The 21,484-nt window shown below is 31.4% G+C and overlaps 2 protein-coding genes across 5 annotated transcripts; one reads left to right on the top strand and one right to left on the bottom strand.

Moving 5' to 3' along the window:
• Positions 1-416: 416 nt before the first annotated feature.
• LOC137833053 (clathrin interactor EPSIN 1-like) lies at positions 417-5,065 on the top strand. Of its 4 annotated transcripts, XR_011084662.1 has the most exons (6): positions 421-960; positions 1,281-1,466; positions 3,826-4,109; positions 4,241-4,324; positions 4,442-4,793; positions 4,937-5,048. XR_011084662.1 is itself a non-coding variant. In XM_068641439.1 (5 exons), exons 3-5 carry the CDS (start codon positions 4,044-4,046, stop codon positions 5,009-5,011), a joined length of 225 nt encoding a protein of 74 aa, XP_068497540.1. In that variant the 5' UTR covers positions 417-960; positions 1,281-1,466; positions 3,826-4,043; the 3' UTR covers positions 5,012-5,065. The 4 variants fall into 4 exon arrangements, 2 of the variants coding, with proteins under 2 accessions (XP_068497540.1, XP_068497539.1); XM_068641439.1 differs by lacking the exon at positions 4,442-4,793 and having other exon boundaries at positions 417-960; positions 4,937-5,065; XM_068641438.1 differs by lacking the exon at positions 4,937-5,048 and having other exon boundaries at positions 4,442-4,908.
• Positions 5,066-12,164: 7,099 nt separating this feature from the next.
• Positions 12,165-13,723, bottom strand: LOC137833052 (spermidine hydroxycinnamoyl transferase-like). The gene has a single exon (XM_068641436.1). It carries the CDS (start codon positions 13,693-13,695, stop codon positions 12,328-12,330), a length of 1,368 nt encoding a protein of 455 aa, XP_068497537.1. The 5' UTR covers positions 13,696-13,723; the 3' UTR covers positions 12,165-12,327.
• Between the last annotated feature and the right edge of the window lie 7,761 nt (positions 13,724-21,484).

The following is a 21,484-nucleotide window of genomic DNA, read 5'->3' as shown; positions in this document are numbered from 1 at the left end:
TTTTCTCATTGTTAAGGGGAGATTAGGATTGGTTATCTGGAGAGGTAGAGAATAATTGGCGACTTGCAGAGGTGTAAGAATATTGATGTACTTGACAAGTGTAGAATAGCACTTGTTGGATGTCGTATTTGCTTTTCTTTAAGTTTGCGATTTGAGTTCAGGATCCATTCAACCCATATTGCTTCTAGTAGGGAGTCTAATTATTTTTATGTCCCAATCATTCTTGAGTTCTCAACTAGAGACCTTGTTTCTGATAGAGCCTATTTGAGCCCCTCGAAAGCCATTAATTCCTTAACTTCAATATGGAAATAAGGGTGGCAATGCGGGTTGGCCCGCACCACATTAGCCTACAAAATGTAGGTTGAGTTGGCATGCTCCGTCTAAGTAATGAGGGTTGATTCTATTGGCCCGCCCTACATAAGGGATGACTCGCAAGCCTCCGGATAAGCCTCACTACAAAAAATTATGTATAAAGTGGCAGTTTTAATATGGCGGTTATTAATAACCGTCACAAATTTCCGTATAATATGACATTTAACTAACTGTCATAATTATCCTTCAGAATATGTCAGTTTGAACCGCCACAATTATCCGCCTTATTATTTCCAATTATTTTTTTTAAAATTTAGTTTCACTATTCAGGAACCCTAATGTTGTTTTTGAAAACCTCATTTGTGACTTTTCCCTCTCTCCTCCTTTCTCTCTGCGTCGAACCCTAATGAAATCCTGGTCGAAAACTCCTCAGGTTAAGCCTTCATGAAAACCCTCCTTGCGAAACCCTCACCCGCTTCACTCACTCGCGCACCTCATTGTGAAACCCTCACCTACTTCACTCACTCGCGTCTTCTCTCTGTTGCTCTTCTCTCTGCCACATCCACCATCTTCTCGCTACGATGCAACGTCTTCTCTCCGCCACTCACCATTTTCTCTATGCCAAATCCACCATCGGCTCCGTTTGAGGTAGAGTTTTTTGAAACAATCCCGTTTTCTCGCTCTTTTTTCACTCTCCACTCTCCATCATCTCTGCAAGTTACTCGTTCGCTTCCTACATTCCCCTGATTCTCCCAAATTTTTGAAAATCCTTTAAAAACCTATTCCCAAAATTCTTTGTTTAACTTATTAATTAGTTAGTTACTAAATTGGTCTTCCTTCGTCACCACAACATGTGGATCCAAGCGTCTTCTATTTTCTCTTTCACAACCGCGTTGTTTTGATTTTCGCTTTTTATTGTTTTTTCTTCTTCATCTAATTGAAGTTTTGTGTGTGGATCTGTTTTACAGCGAGTGCTTTTCTGAATCGGAAGAATCTGATTGTTAGGGTTTGGTATGGGGACAGGAAGTCACCTTCTCGAAGCGAAGGAATGGTTTGCTGAAGAAGGCGAAGCAACTTGCGATCTTGTGCGATGCTGAAGTCGGAGTTATGATTTTCTCCAGCACCGGAAAACTCTACAATTTCGCCAGCTGCAGGTACACGATTTGTCTATCAATTTATTTTTCTTTTTCTTTTTTGTGGATGTTGAATGCTGTAGGTACACAATTTGTCTATCAATTTATTTTTCTTTTTCTTTTTTGTGGATGTTGAATGCTAAGCTCTACGATTTCACTGTCAAGTTTTGTGCATCGATGTTGAATGTTGTTTATGTTGTAGCTATTCGTAACGATATTATTAAGATATTAGCACATGTTTTATAAGTTTTGAAAAACCGTTTTATAAGATATTATTGGATTCAACTGAGTGATGAGTGTTATTGGGTTATATTCTCTATAGGCATCATTTTTAATAATGTTGGGTTTTTTTGCTGGAGATTATAATTAATATATGTGACAAGATAGTTAATTAATATTATTATAGTAATAAAAGTGCTTACATAGTTGTGTGTAGTTAAGTACATTGGTGTTTTCTTCAAAGACGCAGTGGGTTTGAAACTATAATAGCTAAGCTGGATGAAAAAAAAATAGGGGTGACGAGTAATATTATCAAGTACTGTAGAAGGGGTCCATTGGAAACCACTTGGATCATATTGGGAGTTGAATGAGCTTGTGGGGTTTCTAAAATTGATTCTCCATTGATGAAAAATTGAAATTGCAAATAAGACAAGCACCGGAAAACTCTACAATTTCGCCAGCTGCAGGTACACGATTTGTCTATCAATTTATTTTTCTTTTTCTTTTTTGTGGATGTTGAATGCTGTAGGTACACAATTTGTCTATCAATTTATTTTTCTTTTTCTTTTTTGTGGATGTTGAATGCTAAGCTCTACGATTTCACTGTCAAGTTTTGTGCATCGATGTTGAATGTTGTTTATGTTGTAGCTATTCGTAACGATATTATTAAGATATTAGCACATGTTTTATAAGTTTTGAAAAACCGTTTTATAAGATATTATTGGATTCAACTGAGTGATGAGTGTTATTGGGTTATATTCTCTATAGGCATCATTTTTAATAATGTTGGGTTTTTTTGCTGGAGATTATAATTAATATATGTGACAAGATAGTTAATTAATATTATTATAGTAATAAAAGTGCTTACATAGTTGTGTGTAGTTAAGTACATTGGTGTTTTCTTCAAAGACGCAGTGGGTTTGAAACTATAATAGCTAAGCTGGATGAAAAAAAAATAGGGGTGACGAGTAATATTATCAAGTACTGTAGAAGGGGTCCATTGGAAACCACTTGGATCATATTGGGAGTTGAATGAGCTTGTGGGGTTTCTAAAATTGATTCTCCATTGATGAAAAATTGAAATTGCAAATAAGACAATTCAAAGAAATATACTTTAAATTAATGTTTTTTTATTAAATTTTGGGAGTCAAGAAAAGACCGGCTTGTTAGGAATTGGTTGTGTTGTATCCCACCCTGTAAGGATAAGAACGCCAGTTGGATGGTGGCCATTTAAAAAACCAACAGCCTTTGAGCTTTGACTATTTGCAGAACTATTAGGTGACACTTAGGGGAGATTATTCAATTTGGATGCAAAAGTTATGTTAGCTTTTAGAATTTCATGTTAGGTCCATTTGTCAGTTTATAAATAGTGATTTGTAGTGCATAACTAGATTTACGATTATATCATAAGGTTTATTTGGTGCTTTTTAAACCTTTGTCAAATTTTGGGGGTTACACAGAGAGGGTTCTTCTTGTTTCATGGGTATTTTGTTTTAAGATTTGTGAAAATTAATTTTAATTCATTGAATATTATTGGTATGAGTATTTTTAAATTCAGCTCGTTAATAAATTTTAAATTAAAACGTGTTATGGGAAGAGATTTTTTTATCACCAATATGGGAAGAGAAATTGATTAGAAAGTTTTGACAAATGGACACTTTCACCAAATACTTTCAATCAGTTGGAAAAAATTCTACTAGTTTAAAACTTGTTTATTCAACTTATTATGTGGTAGATATAATTTGTAGGAAACATATATTGATGTTGAACACTAGTTTGTTCTCTTTCAAGGTTTGTAGAGAAGAGTTAGATGGATCATTTCTTACTAGTACACGGAGATTTATACATTCATGCATTAACTATTTCCCCTTTTAGGAATCATGGAAAGTGTTAACATTAAATTTTGATGTGATACAAATGTTTTATGAGAAGAAACTTAAGGAGATTTAGGGTGCAGAACAATTCTAAAATCATCAATTTGTGTTTTAAGGATGGATTGAAAAGAGAAAATGTTCTCTACCTATTATCAAGTAATTTTTGAATAATTTGTTGATGCCATTGTGTTGGACTACCAGATTTTATATATTTACAAACTATAAAGTCACTAGTATTGGCCACTAGTATTATTTTATTGACTGTTTTACCATTTTTCACAAATTAGGTGCTCGATGCAACTGATAATGAACCTTGGGGTCCTCATGGTACTGCACTGACAGAGATTTCCCCGGCTACCAAAAAATTATAAACAACTATCTATCTATCTTTTTTTCCGGTTATATTACTTTTATTGTTTGTTTTTTGTTTTTGTATTTTGAGAAAATTTCTGATACTTGTTCTACTAAATTATTGCTTCTCTTTTATACTGCTACTGAATGTCAAATGGCCATGAATGTCCTTTGGACAAGACTGGGCGAAACTGGAAAAGATTGGAGATATGTATACAAGGTAATGCCTTCCAAATAATCATGTCATTTCCTAAGATTTTAAGATACAAAGAAAAGGCTTTTTGGAGGTATTTTTTGTGTTGATACATACAATTTGCTTTTCTTTCAATAACTTGAATTATGTTAATTCAGGCGTTAGCGGTTATCGAGTATTTGGTAGCACATGGATGTGAACGTGCAGTTGACGACATTATAGAACATACTTTTCATTTTTCAGTAAGGGAAATTCTCTTGTATTTAGCTAATTTCATGCTTGCAATTAACAACTCTGTTGACCAGTAAAATAAAAGAGTATTTTCTGATGTTATCTTAATTTACTTTGGATTGGTTAAGGCACTTTCTAGTTTTGAATATGTTGAGCCAAGTGGGAAGGACGTAGGACTCAATGCAAGGAAAAAGGATGAAAACATTGTGTCCCTTTTGAATGATAGGGATAATATAAGATACATGATGTCAAAAATAAAGTTGCTACAAATTGTGACAAGTAGGTCAAATTTGTCAATATTTTCATCCTAGAATTATCAGGTCAACAAACTACTACAATAGAATGTGTAGTCATAAAATAATTTTTTTATTTTTCTTTTGGGTGCTCAATGTAGTTACATTGGAGTTTCAGAGCAGTGGTAAGTATGGAGGCTTTGGATCTAGAGATGGTGACAGGTTTGGTGATAACAATAGAGACAAGGTGGGATCCTATGATGAAGATTACATATTGCTTGTATAATGTGCTTCTATAAATTACTATACTTAAAATTTTATTATAATATTGTTTTCATTTATTTTTTAAAAATTTTCAATTAACTTTAAACATATTTTAACTTATTTCAGGCACCGAATGTTGCTAGTGGTGCTCCATCACCAAACCAGAATATAAGATCGAGTGGAGGGAGTAAGACAAATTAGTATTGAGAATTTACTTGTAATATGTTTAGAAAGTGAAACAATTTATATTTTGACAATTTAATTTACTTGTTATTTGTATTAATTTGACATTATGAACTTTGTTCTTTCAATGAATGAATGAACTCATCTTTTGATTATTATATTTATCAATTTTAATTATATTATGAAACATAATATCAAATTAATTAATATTATAAAATCAAATTATAAAATAGAATTAAATAAATTATTATAAATTTTAAAAATAAAATTAAAGTTTAATTATAATACGAAATTAAATAATATTATGAAATCAAATTATAAAATAAAATTAAATAAATTATTATAAATATTAAAAATAAAATTAAATATTTAATATTCGAATTATGACAGTTATAAAGTGTATTATAAATGTCATACTATACTATATTAAGTGGCGGTTAAAACTGCCACTATTTACATTAGAATTGGTTTACCCAGCTTTAAAATTACGATATTTATAACTGACGCCAATTACACCCTTAAAATCGCCGCTTTATACAATGCGTAATATGGCGTCTGCTACAACGGTTCTCAATTGACCGCCACATTAAACTTTGTGGCGGCAAGAATTCTGGCGGTACGCGGTACCGCCACAGACGTATAATGCGGCGGTTAAAAACGCCAGGTTTTGCGAAAATAACCGCCGCAATATACACGTTTTTTTGTAGTGCCTGTATAAGATAATTAAAATTTTATTAAAAATAAAAAATATTAATGCACTTGTAATATTATAGAAAACACTCGTTGTCTTGTTTGCAAATTGCATGGTGATAGTGTTAGCGTGACAATATTCAATTTGCATCACTATGGACCACTTTTTACCTCTTTTAATATCTTTTCATTCCCCTGATATTCCTATCACATTATGAACTGAAAAAGTGTTTGGTGTGACAGAAATGGCAAGAGTAAGGAGAGACAGTGGGGTGATTGGGGACATGACATTGATGAGAACCAAAAGTTGGAGGAGGCAATTTTCTATTTTTTTTTATTAGGGTGCTTATTCTTGCACCCCATCAAATTTCTTCTTGTACCTCATCAATTTTGGAATTTAGATTTCATATCATAAAAGTGAAATTTTGAAATGAAAATTCAGAAGAGAAAAAAAAAATCAAGAATAACCTTTCCATAACAACTATTTTACCTTTCAGAATTTGAAACAATTATTTTTGTTTCCGAAATTTGATTTCTGGAATTGATAGGGTGTAGGAAGAAATTTGATGGGATGCAAGAAGAAACACCCATATCATTATTATGTGGGCTAGCAGTTGGCTTGCCATGTCCCGTGCTTGGTTTGTGCGAATTATGGCTTATGCGAGGGAAGCCTAAGTAGGCTAAAATAATGAGTTTGTCCCACATTTTTTATAGTGGATTGTGGGTTGACTTGCACGGTCTGCCCCGTATTGCCACCCATATATAAGAAGAGGTGAGAGATTACACTTATGTCATTGTTTTTGCTTTTCATTAGATAGAGACTCACTCAATAGATTTTCTTGGAACCTACAGATAAATTGATGCAAAAAACCTTGTGAAAAGCCACGTAGACTAGTGTGTTTTTTCCATTTTAATCTCCTTTTTGTCTTTACATGAAAGTGACAAATTACTTATTTTTTCATTGTATAATTAATATATATATAATATGATATAATAAAAATGAAATACTATTAAAATTATCTAAATAAAAATATTAATTATTAAATAAATTTAACTAATACAAATAACTAATAATATTGTTAATAAAAAGAAATAATAATAATTAATAAAATTAACAATAAAATAAAATTTTAATATAACACAATCTAGTTATTTATAATAAACAAATTACATAAGAATCATTATTATTATTATTATTATAAATATAATAATACTATTTACATTTAATACAAAATTATTTTCTAATTATATTTTTTAAATTTATAAATATTTAAATTATTTATTTTTTATAACAATTTACTATTTTTACATATATTAATAATTTTACATCTGAATATTTTTCGTCACATAATTCATATTTTATTAAAAATAATTATTTAACGGTATCGAAAATAATTTATAAAAGTTTTACTAACTCAAATGAAAATAAAAATAATTCATATTTCATTATTCAAATATTTTAAAGAAAAGGGTAAATTTGTAATCTTATATTTTACACATTTTAAAATAATTCAAAATTTTCTCAAACCATCATCCCACTCACAAACTCGAATCAACTTTTCTCATACATTCACTCTAATATACTCTAATTTAAATACACTCACTTTCTTCACATTTTTCTCTCAAATTTTTATACGTTTACTTTTTCAAATTTTCACACCTCCAAACTTCAATCCAAACCGGAATATGGAATATGAAGGTTTCTTCGAAAGGGAGATGGCAATCCTTTGCCTCTTGACAAAGTAGATCTTATGTCCGAATGATTAGGTGGAAGATAGCTAAAAAGTGAGTAAATATTGGAGCGCGAGAGCCACGCTCGTTTATTTTAATATGTACAATTTGCATGCAAAAAAAATTATTTTACTACGATGCCACTTGAATTTAATAGGATGCCACTTGAATTTAATAGGATGCCACATTTTTCTTTATTAAAGTACTATTCCAGCCAGATTTTAAAATTTAACTATATAAATATTTTAATCCTTTTATTTTTAAAAAATATTATATTTTCTTTAATTTATAATAAACTTAATTATCATTTCAATCTCTATATTAATCACTAAAAGTGAATTCAGTTCCAAAATTTTTAAAAATTTCAACATGATTCTAGATTTATTAAAATATTTCAATGTGATTCTTTATATGTCTACTTCAATAATTTTGTTATTGCACATTACTTCAACAATTTTGCTATTACACTCATCCTTGTTCTACTTTTTCTTTTTTCAATTTTTGTATTCAACTAAAAAAAATTGAGGATAAGGTTTGTTGGATACATTATTTTCTCTTTCTAATGTAAAGTTCAAACAAAACCGTAAAGGTAATGAAAAAAATTTATAACATTATTGTGGAATGTCGTGGAATGTCACTAAGCCAACCAATAATTGGAGAAATCGTGGATGACATAAGTGAAGATGAAGTGAACTACACCTTTGATTTGGATGATGAAGATTAGTTAATTAAACATATCTTCTTCACAATATTCCGTCTAGCAGTCAATGCGAACATAACATTGACTGCGACCTCAATGGACACCTGTATTTCATGTCAAATGAGCAACACTGAATGCCATAAAACAATACCACATATACAACAATTACAAATTTGTTCTCGTGGAATCAAAGTCAAATAGATATGTGGCTCGGTGCATACATCATGATTGAAGGTGCCAATGGAGATAATGTTGAATCAAGCGTGTTCAAGCTTTGAAGAATCCAAACCCTTGAAGTTTGATGGAAGGCTGGATGTGCTTGTTGTTGCTGAGCTGTCTTTAGATAGGATCTGGGGTAGATTATTTGTGTAAATCCACTCTTGATTGAATCCAAAGCTTAAGCATTCTCAAACCTTTTTAATTGAAAATGTTTTTCAAACTAAGTGAAAAACAACCTGTTGTTTTGTCGAAACAACCGATTGTTTTATAATTAGGTGTTTTTAGAAAGGTTGAAAACTGTTTTTGATGGTTGACTTGTTGTTAAACCAAAACAACCGATTGATTCGAGCATTCAACCGATTGTTTATTTTGGGACCATAACAGAAAACTGTTTTGTGCTTTGACTGAGCTTTAAATGATTTTATAACTGAATACGCTCCAGTTTTAAATGCTTTGACCAGTCTTTGAATGTAATAAATAGTTTGTTCAGATTATGTAAAAAACAAGAACTTAGTTTTAATCAAAGAAAAACATATTTGAGTTTTTCACTGATTTTGCTTTTGAAGAGTTGGAGATTGCTTTGATCAAGAGAGTGTGATATAGGATTTTCATCTTGTATTGATTTCAGATCTTTTCTGTAACAAGTGTAATCCTTCTGTACTTTGAAGAAACTCTGTGTGTGAAGCTGAGAAGTGTTGTGTGTTCTTGAGGTTGTCAAGATCAGCATTCTTAGTAGTGTTTGTGTTGAGCCAAAGGAAGTGTGTGTCTTGAGGGGATCAATGTCACTTCTTTGGTGGTGTTGTAAGTAATCTAGGGTTGATTGCTTAGTGGATTCCCTAGGGGTTTCTGGGAAGACTAGATGTAGCTCTTGGTTAAGAGTGAACCAGTATAAATCTGTGTGTACAATTTCTCTATCCCTTAAACTCTTTAAATTCAGTTTATATTGTGAACTGGTATAAACAACCGATTGTTTCTGCGAAACAAGCGATTGTTTTTCTGGTGTTGTGCTAAATTGCTTTGTGTTTTTGGCAAACTAAATTCTGAATCAAGTTTTCTCGAAGTAATTTCATTCTAGACTTAAAAGTTTGCGAAAACCCTCTTTAAACCATTCACCCCCCCCCCCTCTCCTCTAGTTTAAAGCCATACATTCTAACAGATTATACGTGCATCTTTTAGTAAATTCCAAAGTCAATGGGAGATAAAGAAAATTGATGCACAACATAGTTGTTCATTAACAAATCTTTCGAAAGACCATGTTAATTTGGACTCAACCCATATTGCGCCCATGGTGCTGACTTCAGTAAAAGCAAATCCTTCTGTCCCAATTAAAAGCTTAATTGCAGAAATAAAAAAATCTGCATGGCTATACTATCACATATAGAAAAGCTTGGTTGGGAAAACAAAAAACTTTTGCTTTAGCCTTTGGCGATTTTGAACAGTCCTACAATGATCTTCCTAGATGGTTGGAAGCAGTAAAAGAAAGCAATCCGAGGACAACTGTGTAGTATATTGCTTCTCCTTGTATGGTTGATGGTGTTCAAGACAAAGTTTTATTACACGTTGGATCGCATGTTTTGGTCTTTCAAGCCTTGTATCGATGGTTTCAATTTTTGCAAGCCCATTGTACAAGTTGATGGTACATTTCTAACCGAAAGATACCATGTAACATTGTTGACCGCAATCGCTTAAGATGGGAATCAAAACATATTTCCATTGGCATTTGTGATTGTTGAAGGCGAGACTCAGGATGCCTTAATTTGGTTCTTCCAATTATTGATAGAGGAATCAATATAATTTCAACATTACAATTCGAAGAAGTTGGATAGGAAGGAGACGACCTCGTTTTTGTGTATTGAATACGCCATATCTCATCGAATTTCAACAAAAAATTCAAAAATGTCGAGCTCAAATGATAGTTGATTAACATGGGTAATAACATTCCTTACCATCCCTCATAGAGAATTATGACCTTTTACCATTTAACTAATTTCATTTATTTCTTTATGACAACTTATAAGATAAAACAACCCACAGTACAGGCAAAGGTATCAGTTATGCGATCTGAGTTCAAGCAAGCATTGAGAAATGAACTCAAGCATATGATGGGTGGAAAGAGGTATGGTCATATGACCACAAATCTAGCGAAATGCATTAACTTCGTGCTTAAAGGAGCTCGTTCCTTGCTGATTTCCGCTTTGGTTAAGGCAACTTTTGAAAAAACAAAAACATGGTTTGTTGAAAAAGCCTTCAAAATAGACATCATGTTACGCGTTGGTCATTATTATCCAGAAGATATCACAACCCTACTTAGAAAAAATCAAGATTCGGCTTTTGTGTTTTGTGAAAAGGTTTAATGCAGAAAATTCTGAATTTGATGTCCAAGAATTTAGCCACCCCCCAACATGGTCGACAACCTTAGTCATATACAGTTAGATTAAATGATTGGTGGTGTGATTGTGGCCACTTCCAAGCTCTTCGATTTCCCTGTCGTCACATTATTGTCGTTTGTTCCTCTTGTCATTTACAAATATTTTTTTTTTGATCAGCAATGAATAAATAAAATGACGACATTCATTGATCCAGTTTACAACCTCCAGAGGATTAGAAAGGCATATCAAGTTGAATTCCACCCCGTTCGAAATGATGATTATTAGTCTACTTATACCGGGTCAAATTTCATATCTGACCCTCACATGCGACGTAAAAACTCAGGATGACCAATTACAACTCGTTTACATAATGAAATGGATCAACTAATTTAGGACAAGCCAAAAAAATGTTCTTATTTTCGCAATGAAGGTCACAACGGAGAAAATTATCCATTTAGAAAATAAAATCATCCTTTGTAATGTTGTTCTCATCAAATATTTTAATATCATCTTCTTTTAATGACTTATATTCAATAATTTAATTTATTTTTTAATATATTTATTTTAGCATAAATACATGTATATAATTACTTTTTAGATATTATATAATTTATATTTTCGTATATTATATAATATAAAAAATTTATACATAAATCATATCATTTTTAATTTATCACACAAATTATTTATTAACCTAATTTATTTAAAATTATTGTAAAAAATTATTTTAATTCTTCAACTTTATATATCATTTTCTTAAATAAAACAAAATTAAATTTTGATATTATTTATAAAATAATTTTTTTATTTATATATTTTATTTTAAAAAATATTAATTATCATTTATTTTAAAAAAATCTACTCAACTTGTAAATCGAATTGATAACTTTAATTAACATAAAATATACGGAAGTTATCAAATCTAATGTTTAATTTTATTTAAACTTAATTCAATTAACAATTTTAATTAAGAAAAATAGACAAATTAATAAATTTAGTTGATTCACTAAAAATGTCAATAAATTTAGTTGATTCCCATTTACTAATTTACAACCTAAAGTGCCCCATTTTGATAAAATTTCCAAACATTCTCGTATTTAGTCTCGTTTTTTTTCACAGGCCATAACAGTGCTAAATTCACTTCTGAACATTAACAAAACCGGATTTGTTCTTCAAGCAAAATCTCCATCAAATAATTTTTGTTCAAGAAAAATTATATATAATCAAGTGTTCCACTTTCTTCCAAAAACCCAAATCAATCACCACAGAATAGATTCAGTGGACCCCAAACCGCAGGCACAACTTTTCCTGCAACAAATTGAAAATTGCTGTTGTTTGAGGTTCTCGAGAAGAAAATCTGTGGGTTGAAAACCACAAAGAGGAATGTTTTTCTCTCAGCTTTCAACCCAACTTCAACTACCATTGGTCAAGGAACAAAAACAAACTTAAAATAGTAAAAAATAAAAACATAAACATCATCAATTCTTATAATACTGAAAACAAAGAAACATAACAACAAAAATACTCAGTAATCATGATGGAGGATTAACATAACCAAAATAAATAATCTGCAATCATAGCAGCACTCCAAATCACAACAGCTGTATATCACAGTTCCATGCGAGTTATAATGAAGATAAAAACAAATCCTCATAGAATAATATTTTGAAAAGCTCCATAAGTGCTGTTTGGAAAAATATGGTGACAGCAACACCATCTCCATCTGAGCTTGGAAGAATTGCTGCTCTATCTTCTTCAAAGGTAGTTGCTAACCCATAATGCACAGGTTTTCCCCAACCAAAATCTGCTTCATACACTGGCATGCCCATCCAGCTTGTGAGGAGAATGTTATGATTCCCAGCATAGGGCACATTCACACGATGTCCTTGACCCATAAAAAAAGCACTTATGCTGTCCAATTGCTCTTGCCCTAAAATAACACTTAATTGTGCTCTTATATACTCATCTGTAACCACATAAACTGCTTCTCTTATCTTCTGAGCAGCATAACGTAAAGGGTTTGATATGATATCTCCCTCATAACATTTAGGTGTCACTGTTTTCGCCAAAGCATTCCCAAAATAATTCTTAGGAAGAGGTGGATTCAATCTACTGCGAATATCAACACTAAACCGAACTAGGGTTGGTTGGTTTGAATTCTCAGCAGATGCACGAGCCTTAGATGCGCATCTCCATATATGAGCAGCAATAACTTCAAATCTGCTATAAGGTCTTACCCCTTCATTTGAAGCTTTATCATTATTAGCCTTCTTCTTTAGTATCTCCACCTGTCTTGAAGAGAGTTTGAACAACGCAGCACTTCTCTGCCCTTGCTCTATTCCTTGTGCTTGCGACACAGGCTTCCATTCTGGGAGTTTAACACTTGGTGATGAAGGTTGTTGTGGTAGTTTGAGCACTACTCGATCAAGAAATGGAATTTCATTAGGGTCTAGTTCTTCTCCTCGAGCCACCTTTGCCCAATTGTTCACAAAGGGCATCATGCTGGTTGCATCGGTCAAAGGATGAGAGGTAACAATTCCAATGGCAAGGCCTTCACCACCATGAAACCCTGTTATCTGCATCAGCATTAAAGGAATGTCCTCTATAGGTTGAGTGTAATCAACTTTTGGAACAAGTTGCTCTGTGGATAGAGAAGGTGAAAAGTCTCCATAATCAGCAAATGAGTTTGTGGTATGAGCATCGAGCAACGTGACTCCCTTAGCGTTGCAGTTCACTTCCATTCGACCACTTTTTGTCAATCTCAATCTGCCAGCAACTGGATAGTAGTGCACTAAAGTCTTGCTAAGAGAGTTCCTCAGCCTCTCTGTGACGTGCTTGTTGTGTTTTGCTTTGTAAATATAAACACAGGAAACATGGCGTAGGTTTCCGATTTGGTCACTATCTGATAGCCATAAGGGATCATTGGGAGTTGGTTGATTTGGTGTGATATTGTGAGAAGCCACAATGGTTACCATTTTGTTGGTTGAAGGCATTGATACGTGCCTTCTTGCTTTCTCATGGCCTTTTATGGTGCTCTCAATGCTCTTCTGTTAATAAATTCATATTTAGAGATCTTTCACATTTTTCTTAATTAAGTGGTGATACTTTTGCAAAACACAAACTACTTTTATTTCATAATTCAAAATCATATTTTAATTATATTTATGTTACTTTTAATTTAAAATTTTAATATATTATTATATTACTAAAGTTGGTTATGAAGTAAGTCTAAATTAAGTAAATGAAGAGAAGTGGAGGAGGAGAAAAGTCCTCTCACCAATGTACGGGAATTTGTTTAAAATATTATATTTACATATATTAAATTAAATTTGTTTTTCTCACATAAAATATTAAATTATAATATTAGTTATATAATAATTTATAAGTTAAAATTAAATGAATTAAGAATGATATAAATTAAAAATAGATGCAATTGGTATATTAAAAACACTAACAATAATTAATAATTTAAAATGCTTACAAGACAATCAAATGAAATGAAATATAAGAAATATATTTATTTTTTATAATATAATTAACCACAGTACATATCTTAAAAATTATAGACTTAATTTATAATATTATAATATTAAAAAAATAAAGAAAAATATTGTTGATATATTACATTCAATTTGATATGGAATATGAGGTCTATCATAATTATAAATCAAAATTACATTAGTTATTATTAGATAATTTAAGCGTAAAATTAATCAAAAATAAAAGTATTAATTATGATAAAAATTATTGATGAAAGGATTATTGTAGAGTCTCTTCTTTAAATATCATATTTTCATCAAGAATTGTACTGTTACTAAAAGAATTAAATAACATTTATTAAATACGAAAATAATAAAATACATGAATTGAATATACCTTTTATTTGAATATGGGATAGTAACAAAGAATTAAACTTTAAAAATCATATATATAAGTGTAGTTGCCTTATTATGCATGTTAATCACATAGAAAATAGTAAACACATTGTTCTAAAAACAGCAAGCCAGAACTTAAAATGTATAATCGTACATAACATTGTATACTTACTTCCTATTATTAAATAAATATTTTTGACCTAATACTTATCACATAACGCAACATATGATGAATTATAACAAGTACTGTTAGAGAATTAATGCAACAGATTGATTACTTTTTGAAACTCTATTTAGCACTCAATTCAAACAATAATTTTGTAACAATTTCCTGCAAAAACGTAAAATAATATCCAGAACAAGAATTACAAACGTAAAATAATGTCATTGTAGACAGGGTCCATATATCAGCTTCCTTCTTTTAATTAAGAAAAATATTCTTATACAACAAATTTTGGCTTGCATCTAATTGGTCCCAATTTCGACAAAGAAACATAGAGTGGTAAGTGCAGTTCTGTCAAGTCATAAGATAGAAGAAGAAAAAAAGAGAAAATTTAAAATCGTGATGTGACGGGAAATTAATATGGTAAAAAATAAATTTATAAAGTTTAAAACATATTTTTTCAAATTTAATTTTTTTTAATAGTTATATTTTAATAATATAATAATTTAATAAAATATATCATATTTTAATTTAAAAATAAAAAAATGTAATTAAAATTTTGATATTAGTAATCATTAAGTACTTAATTTTTTAAAATATTAAAATCTATTTATTTAATTTAGACTACACAAATGTTTAATTAATAACATTAAAAAAAATCTCATATTTGTATAACATTTCCAAAAACTAACGTTTGAAAACAAATTTGTTATGATATCAAAAATATAATTTATATAAAGCATATGAATTATTTTTCTCAAAATGAAATAAAAATTTGAATAATAAAAATCATATGTTATTATCAATAATATATTTTTATCAATCCAACAAATCTATTTATTTATTTATAATTTATGAGATTCATAATTTTCAAGCATATATAAAAGAATTTGCATACATAACGTCTTTTTAAAATATTCGAAAATTTAAAACTTTGAACATACTTATAAACTTGCAAAATAGTTATATATTATTGATATAGTAAAATTTAATAGTATTTTTTATTGATCATTTACATTCTTATTTCTTTCTTGCTATAATGTTAATAGGCATTCTCACTACAAAAAACAGTAAAAAAAATGGCGGTTTTATTATGGCAGTTATTAATAACCATAACAAATTTCAATATAATACGTCATTTGACTAACCACCACAATTATCTTTCAAGTTTCTACACAGTTAAGTAATTTTATAAATTTTTGTGTTGTTCTTGTGTGAGGTGGTGCATGAGGTGTGTGTAAAGTGACCTTAATGGAAGACACCAAGGTACAGTTATCTAATCTCAATGTCAATTAGTTGGAATAAGTGGTGACCAACTATCAACTTTTTGCACAACAAAGTAATTTTAGAAATTTTGAGCTTTATTTTGTTATTGGGTGGGGCGGTGCACTGTATGAGATGTGTATAAAGTCATTCCAGTGGAGGATACGATGGTCAAGTTCTCAAATGTCATTGTTAATGTAGTTAGTCACAACCATATTAAGTAGTGACCTGTGTAGGCATAAGTGATGACCTACTACTAAGTTTTTGTACAGTTAAATAATTTTATAAATTTTAAACTTTGTTTTGTTCTTGGGCAGTGCATGACGTGTGTGTAAAGTGACCTAAGTGGAGGACACCAAGGTCAAGTTCTTTAATCTCAACTTCAATATAGTTAGTCATAATAAGTGGTGACCTCTGTAAACAATAAATGGTGATCTGCTACCATTTTTCTGCACAGTGATGTAATTTTGGAAATTTTAAACTTTGTTTTGTTCTTGGACAGTGCATGACGTGTGTGTAAAATGACCTAAGTGGAGGATACCAAGGTCAAGTTCTTTAATCTCATCTTCAATGTAGTTAGTCACAATAAGTGGGGACCCGTGTAGCAATAAATATTGATTTGCTACCATTTTTCTGCACAGTGATGTAATTTTCGAAATTTTAAACTTTGTTTTGTTCTTGGGTGGGGTGGTGCATGAGGTGTGTGTAAAGTGACCTTATTGAAGGACACCAAGGTTAAGTTCTCTAATATCGGTTTGAATAGTAACAGTAAGTGGGGACCTGTATAGGAATAAGTAGTGACATGCTACCAAGTTTCTGCACATTGATCAAGTTTTTGAAAATCCGAGCTTATTGTTGTTCTTGGGTGGGTGGTTTATGAAGTGTGTGTAAAGTGACCTCAGTGCAGTACACCAAGGTCAAGTTTTGTAATGTCAATGTCAATGTAGTTAGTGACAGATACACTAAGTGGTGACTTAGGTAGGAATACATGGTGACTTGCTACCAAGTTTCTGCAGAGTGAAGTAATTTTAGAAATTTTGAGTTTTATGTTGTTCTTGGGTGGGGTGGTGCATGAGGTGTGTGTAAGGTCACCTCAATGACGAACACCGAGGAAAGGTTCTCTAATCTCAGTAAAAATGTAGTTAGTCTCAATAAGTGGTGACTTGTGTAGGAATAAATGGTGATATGCTATCAACTTTCTACACACTAAATAAATTCCCGACATTTTGAGCTTATTGTTGTTGTTCGGTGGGGTGGTGTATGAGTTATGTGTGAAGTGACCTCAGTGGAGGACACCGAGGTAAATTTCTCTAATATCATAGTGGACCAGTCGAACCTGTAGTTGTGTACAATATTTATAATTTACGTTTTAGGTTGGACAAATTTATTAGTTAGTGGGTTTGTGTTACCAATGTTACATTGTTCAAAATGTTTAAAGTAATAGATTTCATTTTTCATGTTATAAATAAATTTTACATGTGATAAAAAAAATTTACATGTGATAAACAAACTCAGTTCACCTTATTCATCATCATCTCTGACAACTGTGCAAAAACTTACACCAGGTCACAACATCCTAAACCATTTTTGTGAATGACCAACATTTTAGCCTCAAATATACCCAAGTCCAGTTGGCCAGTACTTCAATAAATGAAATCATTCATACTAAAGCTAATCACAATCTGTATTTAAGCATACAAAAAAACATTTTGAATAAAATTATAGCAATAATGTCAAGAAAGTCCAATTCAAAATCGTGTGGATGAGAAACTGGATGTAACTCTTGAGAAAGAATGAGCCAGTATAAAAATTAGTTTGAGATTCTATTTCTCCTTGTGTTGTTTGAATTGATTGTATAGTATATTAAATAATCGTCTGATACAATCTTTGTGTGAATGGCTAACATCTAGTGCATTGTGAAGAAAGCGTCCGATACAATCACTATTTAAGTGTCTTGTGAAACAATCATCTGAATAATCATCTGTTGTGATTTGTTTCAATCATCTAACACATTTCCAGTGATAGTATAATACATTTATATTAATCGTCTAGTGTGTGTATATTACAGCATTTGCAATAATCATCTCATGTGATAATTTATATTATGTTGTATCTTTCAATCTATTTCTTAATATTCAAATTGTTTGATTCTTCAAAGAATTCCATTCTAACACAAATCTTTGTAAAAATCTTTCAAAGTTTAATTCACCGCATCATTGTAAAAATCTTTCAAAGTTTAATTCACCCCATCTTGAACTCGACCAATTATTCTAACATCGATAACTATGTAGATGATACCTTACTAATGCATAGATTAAGCACATGGTTTACTGAGTTTAGCACCATAGATTAAGCACATGATTTACTGGCTTTAGCACCATACTATTTGATGAAAATTTGTTTACTGTACGCTTAAGGTAACTTGGTCAGAATGTCTAGTCTAAAAATCATGGGTTAAATATGATTATAGTCCATGTACTATAACAAAAAAATGATTTTCGTTCTTGGTCCAAAATTTAGACCATTCAAGTACTTCTAGTATGTAAATGATTGGAATAAGTGCTCTTGTATGTGAAATGATTATAAGTTTTTTTCAAAGATTGTTAGTTTTTTTTTAAAATTCGTTATTGTTTTGATTGCAAACTGATACCCACCATAACTACTTCTAATGGGTTAATGATGTGGAAGCTAATTGAATCAATTCCACATGCAAAAGGACACGTTCCAATCATTTCCATACGACAAACACTTGAATTGTAAGAAATTATGTAAATTAATTTCTATAAAGTGACTCACATGACTTAGAGTTTGGGCTTTGGGTCCGAATATGATTTAATAATAATAATAGAATTACAGGCCCATTGGTTAATGTGAGAAATATATATCTAATGATATACCTAATGGAAAACCTACATCTGATGGAGATTGGGAACTAAAGACTATAGGGTTCTATCTCTGCAAATAATAGTTGTCTCACTGATAACCATCACGAAAGTGTGTGACAAGAACAAAATTGCTAAGAGATAGATTGGGACAAAGGAGATAAAGTAACTGCTCAATTAGGATCACTCATGCATCACTCATGGATAAAGGTAAGTGCCTATTCCTTCTTGATTGTATGATTGAGTGAGAATCATGATATGATAAGATCTATATGCGAACATTATTGTATATGTTCAATTTACGTTTATTCATATCTTAACTTACATGTGGTATCAGAGTCTCGTTGCTCATTTTTTGTGATTCTCCATTAACGCTTTTCCAAAATTTAAAAGAACCCTATTTATGTTCCCAATGTTAATTGATCAAAATTAAAGAACCCTAATTTTAAAATTAGGGTTTATAGATTAAGGTTTTCATTCCTCAAGAACCCTAATCTGCACCCAATGCCATTAACGGCGTTAAGCACCATACGAAACCTATTAGTGGGATTGTCGCTGCTGTCAACCTGCGTTTTTCCGTCACCACCCATGACTGCAGCGGTGCCAGTGGTGCGGCACGGTGCGGTGGCTGCACGGTGGCACGCATGGTGCGAACACGTTTTTTGACCTGCACGCGAAGCGGTGGTTCGCGCGGTGGGGCGCGGCGGCGAGGAGGAGATTACGTGGTGCAGGGTGATGGCGACTGTGATGGATGAATAATAGAATTAGGGTTTTAGCAAGAAAGAGAAAACGAAAAGCAAAGGCGTGCACCTTACTTAGCATTAAAGTTTAGGAATGAAATAAAATATAATTAATGGATTCACGCATGAATTCATTCCTCCAAATTAGGTCATTCATTCATGCACTTATCTTATTATTTTTTTTTAATTTAATTAATGAATCACATGCGCACCTTATTGGGTTCAATAGTGTCAAAGTCCAAGAGGGGGGGGGGGGTGAATTCACCTTTTAAAAGTTTCTCGCAGAATCAGTTTTTATCACAGTACACAGAAAATAAATCGATTTATTTGGAAATGAACAGATTTATTTGACACTATTTATGTTTGAAAACGTTTATATCAACAAAGTTATTCTTGAGATTATGCAGATTAATTTGCAAGCCACACACACTGATATTATAGAGAAAACAGTGAACAACAAAAATAGTAATCTTCAATTTTAAGGCAAGTGATTAAGGTTCAATTATGTAACCTATCACAATTAACCTGTTCTAATTGTATTTAACAGATCATATATCTTCTTCACAGAACCAAACTGATTTTCCAGAAAATAAGAACTGTATGAACAAGCCTAGAAAGAACAAATTTATTTTTAATTGAACAGATTCAATTTATGGTAGATTAGCAGATAAACAAGAATTCGAGTGCAGGGATGAAGAGAGATGAACAGACAACAATTATACTAGTTCACTCAACTGAGCTACATCCAGTCTCACCTAATCCAAGGTGAAATCCACTAAACAAAATGTATCAAACACACTTACACAGCCACTGTTCTTGAACGCTACAAAAAACTTGACACACTTGCTGAAAAACACTATTTCAGCACACACACTCTTCAAGAAACCCTATCAAGAAAAGTTTACGATCACACTTTTACAAGAAAAGAAATATGAAACGAATACACTTGATAGAGGATGTAGAAATCTGCCTTAAACCAGTAGAACAGATTGCTCAAACAGTAGCAGCACCTCTCACCAAGCTTTAGAACCAAACAAGAACAAACACTCTTTTGATTTTTGAAATCTTTCAAGAACACATGCTAATTCTCTGTAAATCCTTAATTCTCTGATGTAAAACTTGTTTTCTCAAATGTATGATTCTTGTTAAACGTAGGACTAAGTTTTCTTTTTATAGAAAAACAACCTATAACAGATTTTCAAAAAACAGTTAAAGCTGTTATAAAAAGAACAGATTGAAAATAAAATGAACAGATTTATTTTCAAAAGCAGTTAGAGAATTTGTTATGTGAAGGAGACTCAGTCAACCATTCTGGTGCAGGGACAAAACGAAAAAACTGTTTAAGATAAACATAGCACCAGACTAAAAAGAATCTATTCATTTACAGATGAACAAATTTATTTTTCAAAACAAAAACAGAAAAGACTTAACTATTTGAAACACAGTAGTTTTGAAAGAGAGAAGACTTAGTCAAAATACTTGATGCACAAAACCTGATTTCCAAAAGACTTAGTCAATGCATCAGTTTAAAAAATAATATGTTTATTTAGAAAAGAACAAATTTATTTTTATGCAGTAAAGGTGTTTTTTTGCAAAACATGTGAAAAACAGTTTCAGAAAATTTGTGCTTGCTCTTATCACATGGTCAGGGGTTAAGAGATGACGTACCTGGAAAAAAGCCTACTCTTAAACAACCTCTAACCTATACCTAAGACATTCTTAAAGCAAATACAACAATACATGAAATGTGTACAAATGGCTTCATCAAACACATGTCTTAAAGGGGCAACAACCATCTTCAACACACCTTACGTCATTGGCTCCACTTTTAATTGTGAATAATGTGGGGAACATTTTGG

This window comes from Phaseolus vulgaris, chromosome 6, assembly GCF_000499845.2.
Source record: "Phaseolus vulgaris cultivar G19833 chromosome 6, P. vulgaris v2.0, whole genome shotgun sequence".
Lineage (NCBI taxonomy): Eukaryota > Viridiplantae > Streptophyta > Magnoliopsida > Fabales > Fabaceae > Phaseolus > Phaseolus vulgaris.
The sequence above is the reverse complement of the archived record's forward strand: the minus strand, read 5'-3'. Positions and strand labels throughout refer to the sequence as shown.